The sequence below is a fragment of the Vidua chalybeata genome, chromosome 8 (assembly GCF_026979565.1).
Source record: "Vidua chalybeata isolate OUT-0048 chromosome 8, bVidCha1 merged haplotype, whole genome shotgun sequence".
Classification (NCBI taxonomy): domain Eukaryota; kingdom Metazoa; phylum Chordata; class Aves; order Passeriformes; family Viduidae; genus Vidua; species Vidua chalybeata.
Genome location: NC_071537.1, coordinates 20965731 through 20983936, shown reverse-complemented (window position 1 = coordinate 20983936; position 18206 = coordinate 20965731). Strand labels below are relative to the sequence as shown.

General features: G+C 39.1%; 1 protein-coding gene and 1 long non-coding RNA gene across 3 annotated transcripts in view; one reads left to right on the top strand and one right to left on the bottom strand.

Moving 5' to 3' along the window:
• LOC128791853 (uncharacterized) overlaps positions 1-11041 on the top strand; it is a 56148-nt gene extending 45107 nt beyond the window's left edge. For both annotated transcript variants that reach the window (XR_008432185.1, XR_008432187.1), the window contains 2 exons: positions 6778-6884; positions 10493-11041. This is a non-coding gene — a long non-coding RNA (uncharacterized LOC128791853). The remainder of the gene's footprint in view (positions 1-6777; positions 6885-10492) is intronic.
• PLAU (plasminogen activator, urokinase) lies at positions 4228-12664 on the bottom strand. Its single transcript, XM_053949772.1, has 11 exons — positions 12637-12664; positions 10962-11072; positions 10333-10384; positions 10058-10162; positions 9357-9522; positions 9009-9094; positions 8705-8894; positions 7918-8072; positions 6851-6991; positions 6126-6274; positions 4228-5307 (listed from the first exon to the last, which is right to left on the bottom strand). The coding sequence occupies exons 2-11, from the start codon at positions 11019-11021 to the stop codon at positions 5113-5115; spliced, it is 1299 nt and encodes a 432-aa protein (XP_053805747.1). The 5' UTR covers positions 11022-11072; positions 12637-12664; the 3' UTR covers positions 4228-5112.
• Positions 12665-18206: the final 5542 nt, after the last annotated feature.

Here is an 18206-nt window from a genome sequence, read left to right as displayed (position 1 = left end):
GCAAGAAAATTTAGGGAAGAATTTGTGGTAAGTAATTCTTAACTACTACTGTTGATGTTATGAATTTACTGCACTTGGAACATCCCAACTATGACTAGCAGAGATACTTTGGTTCATTTCTAATAAATGTGAAACTGCCTGTGGATGTGTAAATGTGCCCATCTGGTTTTCTGGAATTATACTGTCAGCAAACAGGCACCAAATCCCAAAATGCATAAGTCTGTGACTAGCAAAGACTTGTGGTTGCCTGTAATTTTCATCTCTTTCTGTGATTGCCTCTTACAATAATACTGAGCTTTGGGAGATTTTATCACACACCCAGGGGCCTCTAGCTCAAAGCATGCTGAGGTAATTCATGTGTATGATGCCAAGTCATAGCATTACATACAAACCACTTTTCAGTTACTCAGTAGAAAAAAAAACATTTCCACTATCCAGTGGGGGATAATAATTTTACTCTCTTGCCAGTTGCACATGTTATTCATTGACATTATTTTGTCCAGTGGGACATGGAAACAATTTGATTCTAGTCCTTTCTAGAATATTATTTTTTTTAAGAGTCACTGAAAGGTTTGCTCAAAACTCTTTATAGTTATTAGTCTAGCATTAAGAGGTTTGCCTTTAATTGTTAATTCAGAAATGCAGATTATTTTCTTTCATAGGACCCATTTCTTAAAGCCACTTTTAAAAAAGATGGGTAAATTGTGTAATATTATTTCTAAATTTCCCTGCAATGTCTGTATTTTCATGTAGTCATCTCAGTCACTGAGCATGTTCATTGATTTCATAATAAAGCAGGGAACCTGAGGTTAGATGATTTCTCAAAATACCTTTCAGTTGCATTGCAAGAATCCAAACCAACTATTTTATTTCTGTTTAATTTTTTTTTTAAAAATTCCAGAGGATGAGGCCCAACACCACTCAATTCCATTTATTTCATGCTTCACTACTCTTACCAGTAGAGTAATTTCATAATATTTCAGTTCAGTTTCCCTTCCTGCAAACAAGATTATTGCTTTTCACCCCATCTCCAGAAGATGCAGAGAACAGTTTATTCCCTTCTCTGCTTCAGCCTTTTCTCTTTTGAAGAAAATGTCCCTTGTAGATTTTGCTTTTCTGGAATGTTTTCAGTCTTTTCTCCTTGTCATGTTCCGGACCATAGATTGCAGTTGTCTTCTCATCAAGAAGAATGACACTCAAAACACAGCTGAGTGTTTGCCTTGTTCTGAGGTTTACAAACTGTGCCCTTAAGTACATGCCAGTATGTTTACAGTTTTTTACTCAACACTGTTGACTTAAATTCAGCCTGTGGTCTGCAATGCTTTCTGGATCTCTTTTAGTACCAGTCATCACTCATCTACTTCTGTGCATTTGGTTATTCCTGTTTGTCTTCATTATCTTGTTCATTTTCAATGACTCTGCATTCACTCTAGATTCTGTTTGGATGCTGGTATTCTCACAGCCCTTTCCAGCTTCAAAGATCATTAGTGTATCCTACCAGGCAGATGCTGCCTAAATCTGAATGAGTCAACTTGTTGGCTGTAGATATGGAACTGCACACAGGAACTGAGCATACTGCTCATGTGGGTCTGCATGTGTTTTCATGCTTGACTTCTGGGTCTGCATCTCATTTTGCTGTTCATTAAGTACATAGTCCTTGTTCCTTCAAATGCATGTGTTTTCACTTCTCATAGTTCATTTCATTCACTTGCCAAAAGGTTAAACAGGACAACCCAAATTCTGATCAGATTGTCCACTTGTATATTGCATGAGATGTGATGGATTTAGAAGGGCTATGCCAAACTGAATTGGAACCCAGATTTTTTCTTCAATGAATATGTAGTTTCAAATATGTCACTTTTTTTTACTTCAGTTTAAGATGGAGATATCTGAAACCTGAAATTACAAGACTGATGGATGCAGAAAGACTTGATTTTCTTTTTATGGATAAATTCTGTACTCATTAGGCATAAAACAGGAGCTGTGGTTAGGTGTCAAAATTAGCCAAAGGCTTAGTGACCAAATAGTCATGTTGGGTTTTTAGTTCAGGTTTCAATATGCACAAGCAAAATACTCTCATGCATGCAATTCCACATGGAAGTGGTGTAACAAATAGGTGATGATATGTTACATTTCCTCATCCCTTTCTTTTTTTAAAAACAGATTTTATTTTTAAGTGCTTTGAGTCACATTTTAGTTTCACTTCCATGAAGAAAGCTTCAGCTATATAAGGTCAAGTGGTCTGTGCATTCAGGATGCATCACTTCCTTCTAAGAGCTGACAGGTTAAACAAGCTTCCTATGTGCTCTGGACACATCGGATATGGCTTTTTCCTCTTCATTTGATGTGTTTCTTCTGTTGAAGGATTGAAGATAAGTAGGAACTTGAGATCATGTTAGTAAGGCTTCCGAGAGTATGATCTCTTCACTTGGGCTGATGCCCACCTCAGAGCTGTTTCTAAATACTTGTTGGACTCCTATTCTGTTCCTCTCTAGTGCCAGCAAATACCTGAAGGCAATGAACTATATCAACTAAGGGTAGCTTTATAATATCAAATTTTGTCTTGCATGTATGTTTGAACCCAGCAGATATCTAATTTAATCTTCCAAAACCATTCTCTCTGGTCATGCTTTTGTCATTCTGCAGGTGTGTTTGCCAGCCTCTATGCATAGTTCGCTGGGCTGTTTCCATCTTCACCAGCACCTAAACCTGGATCAACACCTGCTCACTTCTCTGTAACATGGAAAGAATATTTCCTGTGAATTCTATTGCAGGAAGAGGAAGTTTTGCAAAACTATGCTCTCATCTTTGCCGTCTGTTTTTCTAGGCTCTGATGTAGCTGTGGGGCCAAAATTATGCAGAGAACATTGAAAGAGACTATATAAAATGGTATAGCAGCCAGAGCAGAGGTGTATGTATAGTGTATGTTTGTCTAAAAATTTAATTTTTGTTGGATTAACTTATCCAATATAAAGAACAAAAAAGATGCACACCCAAACAGCATCTAAAGGCTCTCTGTTTTCAAGATCCTATCTTTATTTATATTTTGCCTAGAGTTCCCTAGACTTCAGACTGAAGGAGTCCTAAATGCAAGTTTTATTTTTCACTCCTTTTTCATTCTTGCTTATATTCATAATGATGGAAATAAGTTGAAAATTAAATTATATCTCTGCATAGAAAAAGCTTAGAGAAATTGATTATAAATATGCTGTTCATTGCAATGAAAATCATATGCAATGGCCATGAAGGTATTTATATTCTCCACCTGCTGAAGAGTCACTGATTTAAGTATTTTGATAAGTATTAAAGTGGAATACTGAGTAAGAAATTTGTAGCATGCCAAAAGACATGCTTAAAACCTAGTATATTTTATGTCTAAAACTGTATTGCCATTACTTACTTTGGGCATGGAGCATTCTCTGCCAGCACTGGTCAAGCCATCCTGGTAGTTGTAGTCAAAAGAAGCAGTGAAGAGGTGCTTTTCTTCTCACAGTCTCCAGTCTCCCATCTCTCACATGAGATCTCTAACTCCAGAAACAATGCAATTGTAACCAACTCCCTGCACAAACTTGAATCAGGAGTCCACAAATTTGCCCCAGATAACTCTACCACACACAGTGGTAAACTCCACTTATAAATTTGCAGATCTCAACCACAAGTTGTATTGCCTAACAGTTTGCAATCCAGCACTGTCAGTAATCATTTCGTGTTTCAGTAGTGCTTAGTGTCCCTGTCCACCACTGGGCTGTCAGGACATTAGTCACAGTACAGTCACACAGCTGTCAACTCTCGCTCCTGACAGCTCAGAGCCAGGCAGATCTGTGGGAAAAGGGAAGTGCTGTCCCACCCCTTTTATAGAAAGGGGACTGAAGTCTAAGGACACATGACAATAATAACAGCACTGCAAAGAGTGGAGATGTTACCTAGTTCAGTCTTGAGTCTCAAGGACCAGACTTCATCAAGGTTCTTCTTCATATCATTCCTTCACCAGTGTGCAAGGTTGATGTACCCAGACCACATGAAGCTACAGCTGTAGCAGCCTTTTCACAAACACCCATGTGCTTTTTGGAAAAAGAGAATTTAGCTTATGCATATCAAATCCTTCACTAATCAGAAAGTTCAAATATTTATGTTTTACTAAGGAAAATTACAGTCACATTAGAACTTAATAATGACAATTATCTTTTGAGTCACCCTTCTATTTTCCAGAGAGGAGAAACAAACACATAAGAAGAATTTCTTTTAATGATATTTAACATCCATAATACAAACAATAAGTTAAACACAGTAAAAATAATTTAAATAAAACTTGAGGTTCCAGCCCTCAGACAAATAATTCAAATCTAAGAAACAATAAGTTTAAAAATAAACCCAGAATAAGTCTTGGAGATAAAAAAAATCACTTCCATATAATATCAGTTAAATGAATGGAAATAAATTTCTGACTTTTGATGCCTGCAGCATTCAACAAATGCCAAGTCGTTAAATCTTCTCCAGGTACATGTAGAGAGGTTGCATAATCAGATTTTCCAGGGGACACAGACACCTTCAGATGTGACCTGGAAGTCCAGCAAGCTTCCAATTTGCCTTCTGGCAAAGTGAAATACATTAAGAGTTTGTTATGCTGACTCAGCTACTACTTTTTTTTTTTTCCCCAACGTTTTGATGCCAAGTCTGATCACTCTCTCAGTACTGGTCTTAACAGACTATGTTTGTAGGACTTGAGACTTAGTACTATTCAGTACAATGAGGGGAGATTTTAGACTCAGGTCAGTTATAAAATGAATACTTGAGTAAAGCAAGTTGAAACTGTATCAATATTTCCAGACCAAATGCTGGTTCATAAATGAAGTAGACAGCTAAGTTGCTATGCATAGTATCATGCATGGGAATACTCATTTAAATGTTAAATATTTTAGCTTCCCACTGAGTGGTTTCCAGGTAAGATAATATATCAACCCTCTCTCTGCCTCATGCCTCAGGAACACTGATGCGAGTGACTGACCAGACAAGCATTCAAAATGAAAGCCTCTTATGACATGCAGGTCTTCACTGTCCTGGTGTCAGTATAGGCAAAATTTTGTTCATTTCAGTCCAGCTGTCAAAAATAGGTCACTTTGGTTCAGGAAGAAAACGACTCTTGGCAGCTAGCCCATTCATGCTGGAGTCAATCCAGTTAAGGTATTGAGTAACTCTGGTGTAAACACCAGGCTTGTTTTCCTTTGCACAGCCATCTCCCCAGCTGACAATCCCATAAACCATCATCCTGCCATTGTGCTCACAGACCATGGGGCCACCGGAATCTCCCTGACAACAGAAAGAGAACATCTTAGGTCATTTTCTGCAGGTGGAGCCTAGAATTAAGCAAGCTAGTAAAGACCTATGAGCTAAAGCTTTGATTTTTGAGAACATTGCTTCAATGGAACAGAAAGTTTGGCATCTGCTGTGACTTGAACAGTCTCTAAAGCTGAGGAGGCCTCTAGTTCCCCCTATCAGGATACCAAGAGAATAGTTGCCTTGGAAAACAATCCTCCATCCCCATGCTAAGTTTATAAGCACTGATACTAGACTAGTGATACAAGGTCAAGGCTAACATGCCCTATTCTTCATCACAGAATTGGCTCCCTGTCCATAAGGTAGTTTTACACTTGAGGATGCTTGTTCTTTTCAGTGGCTCCTATGGTCACTCTGCCCAGTAAGGTGCAGGGAAATAAATCTAGTTTTGAGGAACCTGGAGGAGCTCAGCGTCCCCTGTATTCTACCCTTGCAAAGCTACAGTTAATGTGCAAGCTGAGATTAGAACAGTTGCTAATATAGCTCTGATGGATATCTATCAGCTATTGCTTGAATAGATTGAAAATAAGGCCTTGAGAAAAAACAGTAGCTAAGATACTGCACTTCCTGCACCTTCAAAGAAAGGCCTGGAGGGGATAAAACCTAACTCTGGGTTCCAACTTTATTCCAGATATTTGGCCACACGACAGGTCAACTCCACTTAACGTAGTAATTTCTAATTACATTAGAAACTCTTCTGACTAGTAGAATTACAAGATGCTGCCAACTGATCTGTATAGTAGTGTACATGCATTTGAAATTATTTAGAAAATAAACCAAACCAATTTTACCTTGCAGGCATCAATCTGCCATGCGGGATCCCCAGCACAGACCATGTTGTCAGTAACTCTAATATTGTCATAGTATTCATATTTGCATTTTCTCTGTGATATTAAGTTCACAGTGGCTGACATCAGTCTTTGAGCATAGAAGATGTCATCTGTAAAAAAAAAAAAAAAAGTATTATTTTCACCCTCCAAGAAACAAAAAGAAGTAAGAAACCCCCATAAAACAATTTCTGCACTTAAATTAGCATAACCATTCCAATTTTTCATTGAGGTTCTTACTTCCACCTTATGCAGTATTGGTTTGCTTTTACTGTTCATAAATAAGTTTCAAAGAGAAAAACAAATTATCCAAATTCAAAATATAAAGTTTAGTTTTTAAAGGGAAAGAGTTTAATAATTTTTGATGGAAATTCTGGACAAATGCAATCCTTTGCTAATTCTTCCACACAGCTTTAATTTTTTCTGCTTCTCATCACATCAGGAACAGTAAAAATTGTGGTTTACATCTTGCATTACTTTGTATGGTTGATGAGAGAGAGAAGCATCAAATAGGAAATGCCATAGACAACTAGAGAAGCTGATAGCAAAGGTCATCTTCAAGAGATGCATATGGAATGCATACAATAGAAAGGAATCCTTTTTTAATACTCCACAGATCATGGTGTAAAAATCATCACATTCCCACCATTGTGGAAGACCAGCTTTGGGAAGAGAAGTAATTTACTTACAAAAATCTTGTTTTCCATAGCCAGCTATTTCACAGTGAGTATTCTCTTTTAAGTAAAGGTTCCTCTCTGGCAAGCAGACTGTTCTGACATACTTGGATTCTACTGCACACTGTCCAGAAGTCGTCTTTATCCTTATCAAAGCTATGAACCAAGTCAGAAAAGATACAGTTAGATTTGTAAAGCAAATTTTTCCCCTCTAGTTCTGACAATAGCAGTACTTGGTACAGTTAATTGGAATGGTTACAATTATATTTAGTTCTGGTTACACAAGGCTCCCCTCATTGCTTTTGGATTGAGTCATTACTTAATAACAACAAACATTCATTTCCCAACACTAAAATTGACAAATGTTCCAACTTGAACTTGCTTCCTCAAAGGATAGGGGCTGATAGCTCAGGCAAAGATAATCTGCAAGAGTATCTTCGGATGTTTTAAAAGATCAACTTTCTGACTGGCTGCAGAGGGTGATATCCACTATCCTGAATGGCTTACAAAGATATTCTTGGATTTTCTTTACTTTAGCAGCAGCAGGAATCTGGAAGCAGTGGTAGAATTCTAAATGTCAAGTGCAAGAGTGACAAGTCTGTTCTGTTCAAGTTGCAAAAACCCATCTCTGACATGGTTGCTTAAGGACTAGGCTTGTGAAACCCAGACTTTCATAAAAGTCTGAATTAATTCAGGATAACCTTCAGCTAATGAGGTGGCTGATATGGCATTCCCATGCTATATGATGAAACCTACTGTGCATGCATTTTTTCATCTTTTACTATACATACAGTCTGATCTTTAGACACATAATAAAATGGCAGAAATGCAATGCTGCCACCAGTGCTTATGGAAAAGCCGTCTTCCACAGGTCCAGAGACTGTCTGCCAGGTAACGCATCTGATATGTACCACAACCAAAACTTACACAAGTGCAAAAACTGTCAGAACAGGCCTAGTTTTCAGGCTGTTCCTGTTCCCCTTCTTCCCATCTCTGGTTCTGGTTTTTTAGATGTATGCCACAATTATGCAGCCTTCACCTATCCCCAGTGTTTTAAAGGCTTTTATCAAGACAACACTTACCAATATCATTCTCATTGCCACCTGTGTCATCTGTGAAGTCAGGGTGAGAGATGATCTCATCAACCATGAATACTTGTTCTTTATCATCAGTAACATTCAGTATGGACTTGCCAAGGAAGACTTTGTAGACAGATTTGTTTATTGGTCTTCTTGACCTGAGTGAGAGTAGGGAGATTGATGAAGACTACTGATTTCTGAGAGTAAGGTCAACAGCTGATATCCAGTCTCAGTTCTGTTTCATATTTATTTTAGTGCTGATAAGAAAAAGTAAATTTCAGTCCGCTTTGAAAGTTGATCCAATATTCTGAAGAAAAGCATCCTAATTTTCCATTTGAAGGGATTAAGATAGATATTCAGACATTTTGACACATGCCTAACAGGTTGCTACTAATGAAAGGCGTTGGCCTTAAGAATCCCCTGCAGGATGCCAAAAGGATCAGCTTTCCATGGAAAAGTCAACAACAAACAGCCATAGATGTATTACACAGCTCATCATCATCAGTACAATTACTAGGTTTGGGGAAGGGCTGAGGTAAAAATGAAATCCTGGCACCAGTATACACTGAATTGTTTAAATTGCATCCCACCCAACTGTCCACATCTTGCTTGTTCATTCTGCTAGACGTGGGCTCCCAGAGGCTTAATGTTTCTTTTGCTGCTCTTGTTTTGTTCAGTCAAAGGAACATTCTTACTGTGGTGCATTCCAAAGGGTTGCTCAGGGAGCATCACACCAAGAAATCAGTTCAAGAAAGTGTCAAATAAGAAGCCCATGGAATTGGAAACTTACGGAGTGTGGAAACAGTGTGCTGCTGTGAGCACCCAGCACGGGTCGATGAGGCTGCCACCGCACAGGAAGTGCTCCATGCCCCTTATGGTTTGGAAGATGCCAGCTATCCAAGGCTGAGACTCAACCTCTGCCTGCCTTCCACCAACAATCTTGAAGTTCTTGCTGATGCTCCTTTGACCACACGTAGGCCCTGTGAAAAGAAAAATTTTGTTCAGGTGTTCTTACAAATAAACTCCAAACTTGTGCTATTAAAACTTAAAAAACCAAACAAAACCCCAATTGTGTTGAAACTAATATTACTTACCACACTTCTCTATGTTGCAAGGTGTTTCTTGAATGGCAGATCCCCTTTTGGTGTAACACCAAGGTCTGCTCCTTCCATTTGGGTTTCTAAAAGATAAAAAGAGTTCTTTTCATAAAGACAGTTTTAAAAAGCCATAGTATTTTAAAATTCCAAGTGGTCTGGAAAAAAACAAAATATTTTGTTGCAAGATATGCCAGGGAAAATAATCTTTCAGAAACTCACATTCCAAATATTCTTAGTCAATAATTCAGCTCTGTAATGTTAGATTTTAAAAACATGTTTCTCAGTGAAGCATCTCTGGGGCTGTGATAATGGAAGTTATCACAAGAAGAGTGATGTTTTTCTTACCTGCAGTAGCTGTGTTTGCCCAGCCCAAGCTGCAAAGCATTCTCTGAGTAAGCATGGTAATAACCCCTCCTGATTAGTGAGGGCAAGTTCCATGGCAGACATTTATCTTCTGTTGCCATCCCTCTGTAGTCCTTCCCATTTTCAGTATAGCATGTGCTGTCAGTGTCTGAGAAAATAAATATTTTATTAGCAGCATGCTCTTGTTTATAATTGTTCTGGGACAGACGTGGACAAATCCTTCTAGTGAGGAAAAAAGTTCTTGCATTACACTCAAAAACAAGTGCAAAATCCAGACTGACTAGATACTATTATTAAATTTGCTCTGTATGGATTCTGAGCATCGAGTATCTTACACTTCAATGCATGCATTTAATTCTTTAACAGTTTAAGTGAAATTCACAACCTAATAAGTTGTTCTGCTTCTGACCACCCACAAACTAGTTCATTTTTTCCACCCCAAGCTAAAAGTAAGGTTGAGGTAAGCAACCTTAGTGAGGAGGCAGGGACAAAAATTAGAGATCCTGATTTTGCACCAACATTTACTTGCTTCTCCTCATTTAGCCTGTTAGCATAAACTGTTAAAGGCTATCCAGTCATGTTTCTGGGTAATGTTTTCATTTGGCATTTCATATTAATTCTTTGACTATCTTTTAGACCTTTCCAATCAATTTAGTTAGCATTAAGGAAGACAGATACTCTACCTAGTTCACAGTGAATCCCAGTGTATCCATCTGGACATATGCAACGACCAATTCCACTAAAGAGGTAATAGGTAATGCATGTTCCTCCATTCAAACAAAGGCATTCTGTAAGTAAAAGACATCACTAGTTATAGGCAAAACATTTGAATGCAGAGGTGAAATGTAATTGAAAATTAAGTTTTAGGGTGTTTCAGTATCATTAAGGGTCTTTCTTCTTGTATAAGTACAGGATAAGAGGTTCCTTTTAGGTTCAAATAGAACAGGCAGATGCTTACCCTTGTGTTCTGATCTGCGTTTATATAGCTTGTAGTATTTCCAGCTATAAATCTACAGGAAAAGAAAAAAAAAGGATTTTTAAGGAGGCAGTTCCTTTTATGTGGTTTGATCATCTTTTCCCTACTGCATACCTTCAACAGTTTAATTTTTTGCATGTAGCTACCTGCTGAATGTGCTCTGTGGAATCTGGATATGAATGAGAAGTGGAGCTCTAATTAAGCAAAACAGAATGAGGAAGGAAAACTAATCCCATGTCGTGCAAACAAAAACCACCAAAAAACCCCAGGATCAGAAAAGCCCCACTGAGCTGTGCCACTGCATCAGGTCAACATCACAATTATTTATGCTGTAAGAACATAAGCAGTTCTTAATCATCACTGTCCCTAAAACAGGGAAGGAAACTTCACCCTCTCCACCAAGCAGTGCAGCAAAGATGCAACATCCATCAATTGCCCCTATCATTTTGGTGACCTTGGTACTTCACATTTGTGCCATAGAATGAAAGCCAGAAAGTTTATTCAACAATGGATTCTTGTTCTGTCCTTCAAGGTTTTTCCCTCTGCTTTGCAGGTTGGCTATGCCTTTTTCCATGAAATAAGATTAGGCTTTTGATATACTTAAAACTTACAGACTCTAGTCCTGTGACAAGTGCACCCAAGGTTACTGTGAGGAAGATGAGTAACTTCATGTTGTTAGTTAACTTCTCCCTTTGTTCTTCTTCTATCTGTATTATTTGATTCTGAAAATAAAAGAGGAATTTCGTGTCATGCTGTAGCCTGCAGTGTCAGCTTTCTTGCTTCTGTTGTCTTCAGCTGGTTTCAGAATAAATTACAACACAACTGATGAAGAATTAAGCTCTTACTTGCAGCAGGATATCTGCTTATTATTTCCATATATTAAATTAGAGGTTATACTTTGAAGCTTTTTTGTACAGGCAGCAATACAACCAGATCTTTTTTTAAGAGTGTAATTGAAGCAGGGAAATAGAAATTGGAAAAAATCCATACTCCATTTTTGCAGAATGGACTAAAAGTTCAAAATTGGTAGATGTATTTAGCTGCTACCCAACTGTTTGTACCTATTTACCTGACCATCGTTACCTTCAACAAAAGCGCTGAGCATGCGGCTTCAGGGTACGAAAGAGAAAGCTCCGTTTTTCAGTACCTCTGTAGTTATCAGCTGCATATTGACGCTCAGCACTTAGGTAAACCTGGCCACCTCACCAAATGCCTCTGACCGATGCCAACTCTTAAGAGTCTGCTGGTGATGTTGCCTCACTTATTTTCAGTATTAGAGGTTTACAACATATTCTGTCTTGATTTCTTATATGCAGTTGGATCTTGTAGCCAAGCATGTATAGCAATCTTTCCAATGGCAAATTATCTTGTAATAACAACAGGGGTACAATAAAGTCCCATAGCTCTTTTTCTCTTTTTAAATTGTAATGCAAGTCATTGGAGTATTTTTTAAAGCATTCTCACTTTTAGAAAACTGTAAAACTTGATTTTTAAAAGATTGCATGGGACTCTCAGCTATATTTACATTAGCAAACAAAGCAATGCAGTAGAAGAGGATGTAGAGAACTGAGCTGGTGCTAGAGACCTGCTCCACACTGTACCTGCTTCAGATTTCTACACTGGACTAATTCCAGTTTGGTCCTGCAGGCTGAATGCCTGCTGATATGTGGATTGCACCTTCTAGTTTTACTTTATTTGGAAGAAATAGAGTGCAAGTACTTGATAGCTCATTATTGAACACTCCTAACACACGTTAAGTTCACACACACAGCGGTGCAGACCAAAACATAGGATATAAAGAAGATCACTAGATTCATTTGGAAAATAGACACTACACAAATGAAAACGCTAATGCAGATGCAACCTTTGCTGGTAAGCAGGTGTCATAATGTAAGAAAGCAAATCATGCCTCAGGTACTTGGCTGTGCATGCTTTTCAGATTCAGATGAAATTTCAGCAGATATACTTCCCTTAAACGTTATTATGACAATTATTTTTAGCATATTTGGCAGCAATGAAAGTAATTTACTCTTTGCTACTATAGATACTTTCTCTGGCCCAGCCTCCACACCACAAACAGCAGTACTGCTGATTCCTTTAAAAATTCTGACATACTGTGGCAACTAGAACTGACCTTCCCCACAGCTGCGATACTGCATCGCAGTAGCTTTATTTTCCTTTTTTAATTTCAGTGTAATTTTAAGAGCAATCGCTTCACCCCAATCGATTTAGACGCGGCACTGGTGCCTTTAGCTGCCGACTGGGTGTCAAAGACACGGCACTTACCGGCGGCGGGGCGGCGGTGCCGAGGTCGCGGAGCTGCAGCGGCTGCCGGGGCGCAGCGCGGCGCGGGCTCTATAAAGGCCGGGCCGGGGCGGGGCGGCTCCGCACCGCCCCTCGGCGCTCCACCGCGCTGCGAACAGAGCTGCGGCGTGACTCAAGGAGGAAATTCTTTATGCTGCTTTTTAGTTTCGGGGAAGGGGAGTACGGTCAGGGCGAGTACACAGCTTTGTACGGGGTAAGATTTCTGGAAGGGGCTCCTTGGCTTCCCCGCGGCAGTCAGCAATTCCTTAGGGACATTTATAAAAGCAAAAGAGAAATGTGAGTGAGAGCTATGAAAGGAATGACTAGAAACATGCCTGGAGACATGACAGAATGATAACAGTGATAACATGTATGTATATATACATTAGCAATAAACAGAACGACTATGAAACATGCCTGGAGATACAAGCAAATGTGATGCATTTTATTCATATGGTATTACCCATAATGAGAGAAGCACAAGTGATTTTTTAATTAATAGAGGATTGAACTCTTTCAGGTGTGGGTAAAACACAGCCCGCTGGGAGGGAGTATTGGGTCAAAATGTGTGCTTGAAGCCCTGGGTGTGTTTTCAGAGAGCTGTCTTCAGCTGAAACACAGGACATCGGGGCGAAGAGGGTGCAGTTCTCATGCCAGCTGGAATCTGTTAGGACACAGGATTAGGGGCTTACTGCGGGTGCTAAACTCATCTCCTCCAAATTAATTATGCTCCCTTGGCCCTGAGCAATCTTCTGCTCGTGAGAAAGTGGTCATGGTTTTCTTATAATTTCTGCCTCCCAAAGAAATATTCAAAGCAGCTCATTTCATGAGATGAGGATGGAGATTTGAAGTGACAGATGTCTAAGAATGCAGAACCAGCACAATAGATAGTCTTTTCTGGCCCAGCTAAATGTGATTTTGTTCACATTATGCTGCGATGTTATAGCAATGCAGTGAATAACAGCAAACCAGTACATAATATTTGTGAGTGTATTCATAGGGTTTAGCTTCAGGTTGTGCAGGTGACTAAGGTGAGGTAGGTCTCCACAGGCTGGGTAGCTGATGAAGAGCAGTTTCTTTAGAGGTCAGGTCAGAGAAGTAGTTGACCTGAAATTCCCTCAAGAGAAATGTTTTCATAACTTGACAATTCAGAGCTTAAGGAGACTACCTCTCTATGTTTGCCATGTAACAACTGGTGTGAATCTTCTTCCCTCCCCATTTTCTATCTGTGTCAAGTCTGTGGTATTACCATACCTTTATTTAGGTACTGTCTGCTTACATTCTCTATTCCTTTCTGTTCAGATCTTCAGGCTCACATCAGAATAGATCTCAAGTTTGCAGAAAGCACACGGAGTTCATTTCACTGAATGGCAGGAACTGAGTCAAGAGAAAGAGCTCAAGCTGGAGCATAAGTGAGCATAGGTAAGGAATAAGCTTTTCTGAATTTCAGGAGAGAAATTTGTCTCACAGTCTGTGGTGTCTTAATAGATCAACATCACAACTAATTAGACCCTCTAAGAAACAGTGCATAAAGAATAAGCCCAGAATCCCCATGGCACTCTTTATTTCAGAGGAGTGGCCATCAACTAAACTTATCCTAAGGAATGAATTCTGCAGAGGGGGAAATAATCCAGATTTTAAAAGCAGTCTGTAACATTTACTCAATTAATTTTAATACACCAACCTTACACATAATAAATGAAGAAATAGGTCATAGTTTGATTCAGCAGGGAGAGCAGGGAAAAGCCTGGATGCAGGAAGAGGACAGCACCTGGGCAGCACCTCTCCTTCCTCCTCCATGCTCCCAAGGAAGACTCTCTAGGCCTTCCTCAAACTCTCCTTCTGGGAAAAAACCCTAGAGCAACTGTATTTCCTCCTTGATATTTTTGTTTCCTGAGAAGTGTGATCAGTTATCCTCTCCCTGAACCTTTGACCACGCTGTGCAGATGCCCCCTGTTCCTAATTTTCTCCCTGAAACCTGCAGGTTCATACTTGTTTTCCAGATCCAAGAACCAAAAACTTTTGCTGTCTTCACTCTGACACAAGATACAGCAAGATTCAAATCTCCCTTTTTCTGCCATTTGTCATATACTCAGGTTTTACAGAAATGCTGCACTTCTTAAGTACATCTAGAAGGAGAAGTGACTTGGGCTGTGGTGTCACTGTCTTTCAATCAGGCTGGTGACAGCTACGGATCAGAAATTCTGACGTGTTTGCAGTGCAGCTTTAAAGCTATCCAATTCCTTTGGTCTAAATATTTGTATAATTTTTGTCTCATAGGTATATGAGGTATAATAGGTATAATATTTGTCTCATAGGTAAATGAGTTATAGTTGGTACTGGACTGCACTGAACTGAAAATGTGGTTTAGTAGAAAGATATCCAAGCTAGCTGCAAATAAGTTTGTTTTGGTGTTCCAAGTAACCTCACAGCTGCATTATCTCTGTAAGCATTAAATGACTCTTAGGGAAGCAGAGATGCATGAGATAATTTCCAGTGCCTAGATTCACTGAGCTGGCTGATGGCTGGCACAACAAGAGCTGAAATGAAGTTTCAGGTAAAATAAATCCTTGGAACCTTGTCATGTGCCCTGCCTTAAGGCAGAGACCTTGGAAAATCTGTAGCATGGCACTTCTGCCATGTCCTCTCTCTGACCTCAAAGCTGGACCTGCCAGCACAGATGGGAAATGCACATGCTCAGGGAGTGGGAGGGATGAAACAGGACCGGTTCTGCTACCAAGGGATTTTCGGTAGCTTCAGGGTCAGCATTTATTCTCTATTGCATGTCTCAAGAGTTTAGAAGGGCCTGGTTACAGGCCATGTCTTCTGTCCAGGACAAGACTGTGATAGGACAAAGGAAAAGCAGGTTTTTATAACTCAAAAGCAAAGTTGTTTGGGAAGAACAGTGAATAAAGTTAAATGCCTACACAAGACTCTCAGTGGAAGTAGAACTTGCTCAGTCCATACTGATTATGAGAAGTCATGAGGCTTAAGAGAGAAACACTTGTACAGACTCATGAACAAGTTTTGTATTTTGAGAGCCACATTGTCCTTTCCACAGTTTATTTCCTTTTCCTTTTACATGTCCGTGGTTTCATCACTTTGGTCTCTTACCGAAATTAGGCAGAGGTGTAGGTGGGATGGAAGGAGGAAAGACTTCTGAAGAAAAAGAGGTGGTAAAGGAAGTGCTAGAGTGACCTTGTAGAAGGTACTTTACCTGCTTAGTAGGAGTACAGCAACTACATGAGAAAAAACTACTCACAAAATCTCAAGTCATTTGCTCATTTTTGTAGTCAGGGCTGTTAATAATAGGGCTTTATTTGCACCTGGATTATATGACAGAGTAAAGAAAATGTATACACCTATTATGAGTTCCTAATGTGATTTGAGTCTGCAGTCATATAGCACTTCTCTAAAATAGAAGTCAGATGCAGGGGATCTAACCCTGAAGAGCAAGTAGTATCAGACCCACAGCCAGGCAGTTCTTGGATTACTGTGATGTTGTGTTTTAGTTTTCAGTTTCAAATAAAAATCTTGCTGATTCCTTTAATTTATTGTTGAGGTAGCTTGAATGTTTCAGACTAATTGGCCAGCCTGACTTAGCAAATTTAGGAAAGATAACATTCCATTCCAGCTAGATGAGAACATTGACCCTCAGAAAAATACAGGGGTTTTATCTCATGGTGGTGTACTGAAAGAGATTGTGAGGTTTGCACTGTTCTGCAGAAGTTGTTGGGGTGGAGGTATTATTGGTTACAGTGTTCATTTTCACAGCTGATGATAAAATATTAAAACTCAAGAGAAATACCATCCACCATGCATTGACTCTGGTGGTCCATCAGTGAACCCCAAAAGGTTAGAAATTACAGGGAGTTAAATAACTCTATAAATATTAGTAGCAAGAACTGCTACAGACGTGCTGTTCTACAAGGAAAATTTAGGCCTGAGGCTTTATATTGCCCAAAGACTGGTGGTCATGTGGTGTGTGTTCTGGTTTATATCCAGTATAAGTAACGTCAGAATTAGTCCTTTGACTACTAAAATGTGTGCTTTGCCAACGTGAATTTCAAGTCCTCTCTACTCATGGTACATTATGAATGGAGAAGTTTAAATTTGCATAAAAGCAGTTATGTGTGCTTAAACCTCTGTCATCTCAAATGAAAGAGCAGGGTTAAACCACACAGTGAGTATTTGCTCAGTGATTAAGAATACAAAAGTTAAGAAAACACCTAGAAGTCATGCCAAAAGATTGACGTGACTTGTCACCTCTGTAACAATAATAGCTTGTTGTCAGTTTTGTTAAAGAAATTCGTTTGTCATTGAATCAAGTAGCCTCAGCTATGGGTATAGAATTTAAAGAACATAGCTATATTTACCATTGCTTTGCGTATTGGAGTGTAGCTTCAAACTCAAACTGTATTTGGTTATAGTCACTTTGGGATTAGGGTAGAAAGGATTTTAAGTCGGTCAGAAAGTGTGTCACAAGTTTACGGGAAATTTTCCAGTATAAAGTTGATTTAGATTATTTTGTCTTAATCTTGAAAAATGTGGGTACTTATACAGTAAAACATTTTGTATTCTCTCTCTGATGTTATCCAAGTTAAATTTTTTAATCAGTTTATTTCTAGCTCTTGAGATAATAACTGGAATTACTGAATAAACCATTAGATTTTGAAATGTAAACAGATTTCAAATGTTACATTATCACTATTCATAAAGTTAAAAATATAAAGCTCACTCTTTAATCTTATTTTCTCAAATTACTGTTTGTATGAGTCCCAGGAATTTCCAGAGTAGCTGATTTTAAGTTGAATGTGATTCATAAAAATTCTTGTACTTTAATGACTCTTGATTACTTGTCAGTTGTTTGTGGTTGGAATCTGAAGCAAGTGGTGATCTCATTTCCTTTAGGTACAATTCAGCTACTCAGGTTTCTTTATTTAATTTTTCTTTCCTTTTCCTTACTGCCTACTGCTTTTCCTCTTATCTCTGTTATCTGTGTGCGCAGAAGTAGCAGAGCAGTCTCACTTGAGGGCCACTGGTCTCTCTCGGATGCTTGTGGGCACTGCTTGTGGCTTTGCAGGCAGTGGGAGCAGCCAGGCTCTATCTCTGAGCTGAGGCAGTGTCACCTTGAGCGCCTGTGAAATCCCTGCCACCGGCCTCCTGCGCTCATGCGTGGGGAGCAGCTGCCACGCGAGTGTTCTTCTGGTTGTATACAATGATTTGTTGTTTCAGTGAGCTGTCCGGATACGGATATTTTTCAGAACAGCAATGATCACATCTGAGGGTTTCTTCATCAGCTTGACGTGCACCTGCTTTTAAACTATGCTTTGTATCTCATTTAGCATTTATGAAAATTCATTGATTATGAAAATCAGCAATCTCTTTGACATTTGATCAAATTGCTCATTTGAGACAGCTAGTATCTGAAATTTAAAGATTAGGTGAGCTACAGATCTTGCATCCAGATTATAAATGCTTGAAAATCATGTTTGTGTATAGGTCTAGGCCTGTCTTTAGTTGAAATCAAAGTGCTGATAGCACTGGGGAAA

Bases quoted from the DNA above. Each gene is read 5' to 3' on its own strand.
- PLAU (XM_053949772.1), bottom strand. From the start codon at position 11,021: ATGAAGTTACTCATCTTCCTCACAGTAACCTTGGGTGCACTTGTCACA. The intron at 8,895-9,008 runs GTAAGTAATATT...TTCTTTTCACAG, and splicing joins TTGCAACATAGAGAAGTGTG to GGCCTACGTGTGGTCAAAGG. The intron at 6,992-7,917 runs GTAAGTGTTGTC...CTTGGTTCATAG, and splicing joins TGGCAATGAGAATGATATTG to CTTTGATAAGGATAAAGACG.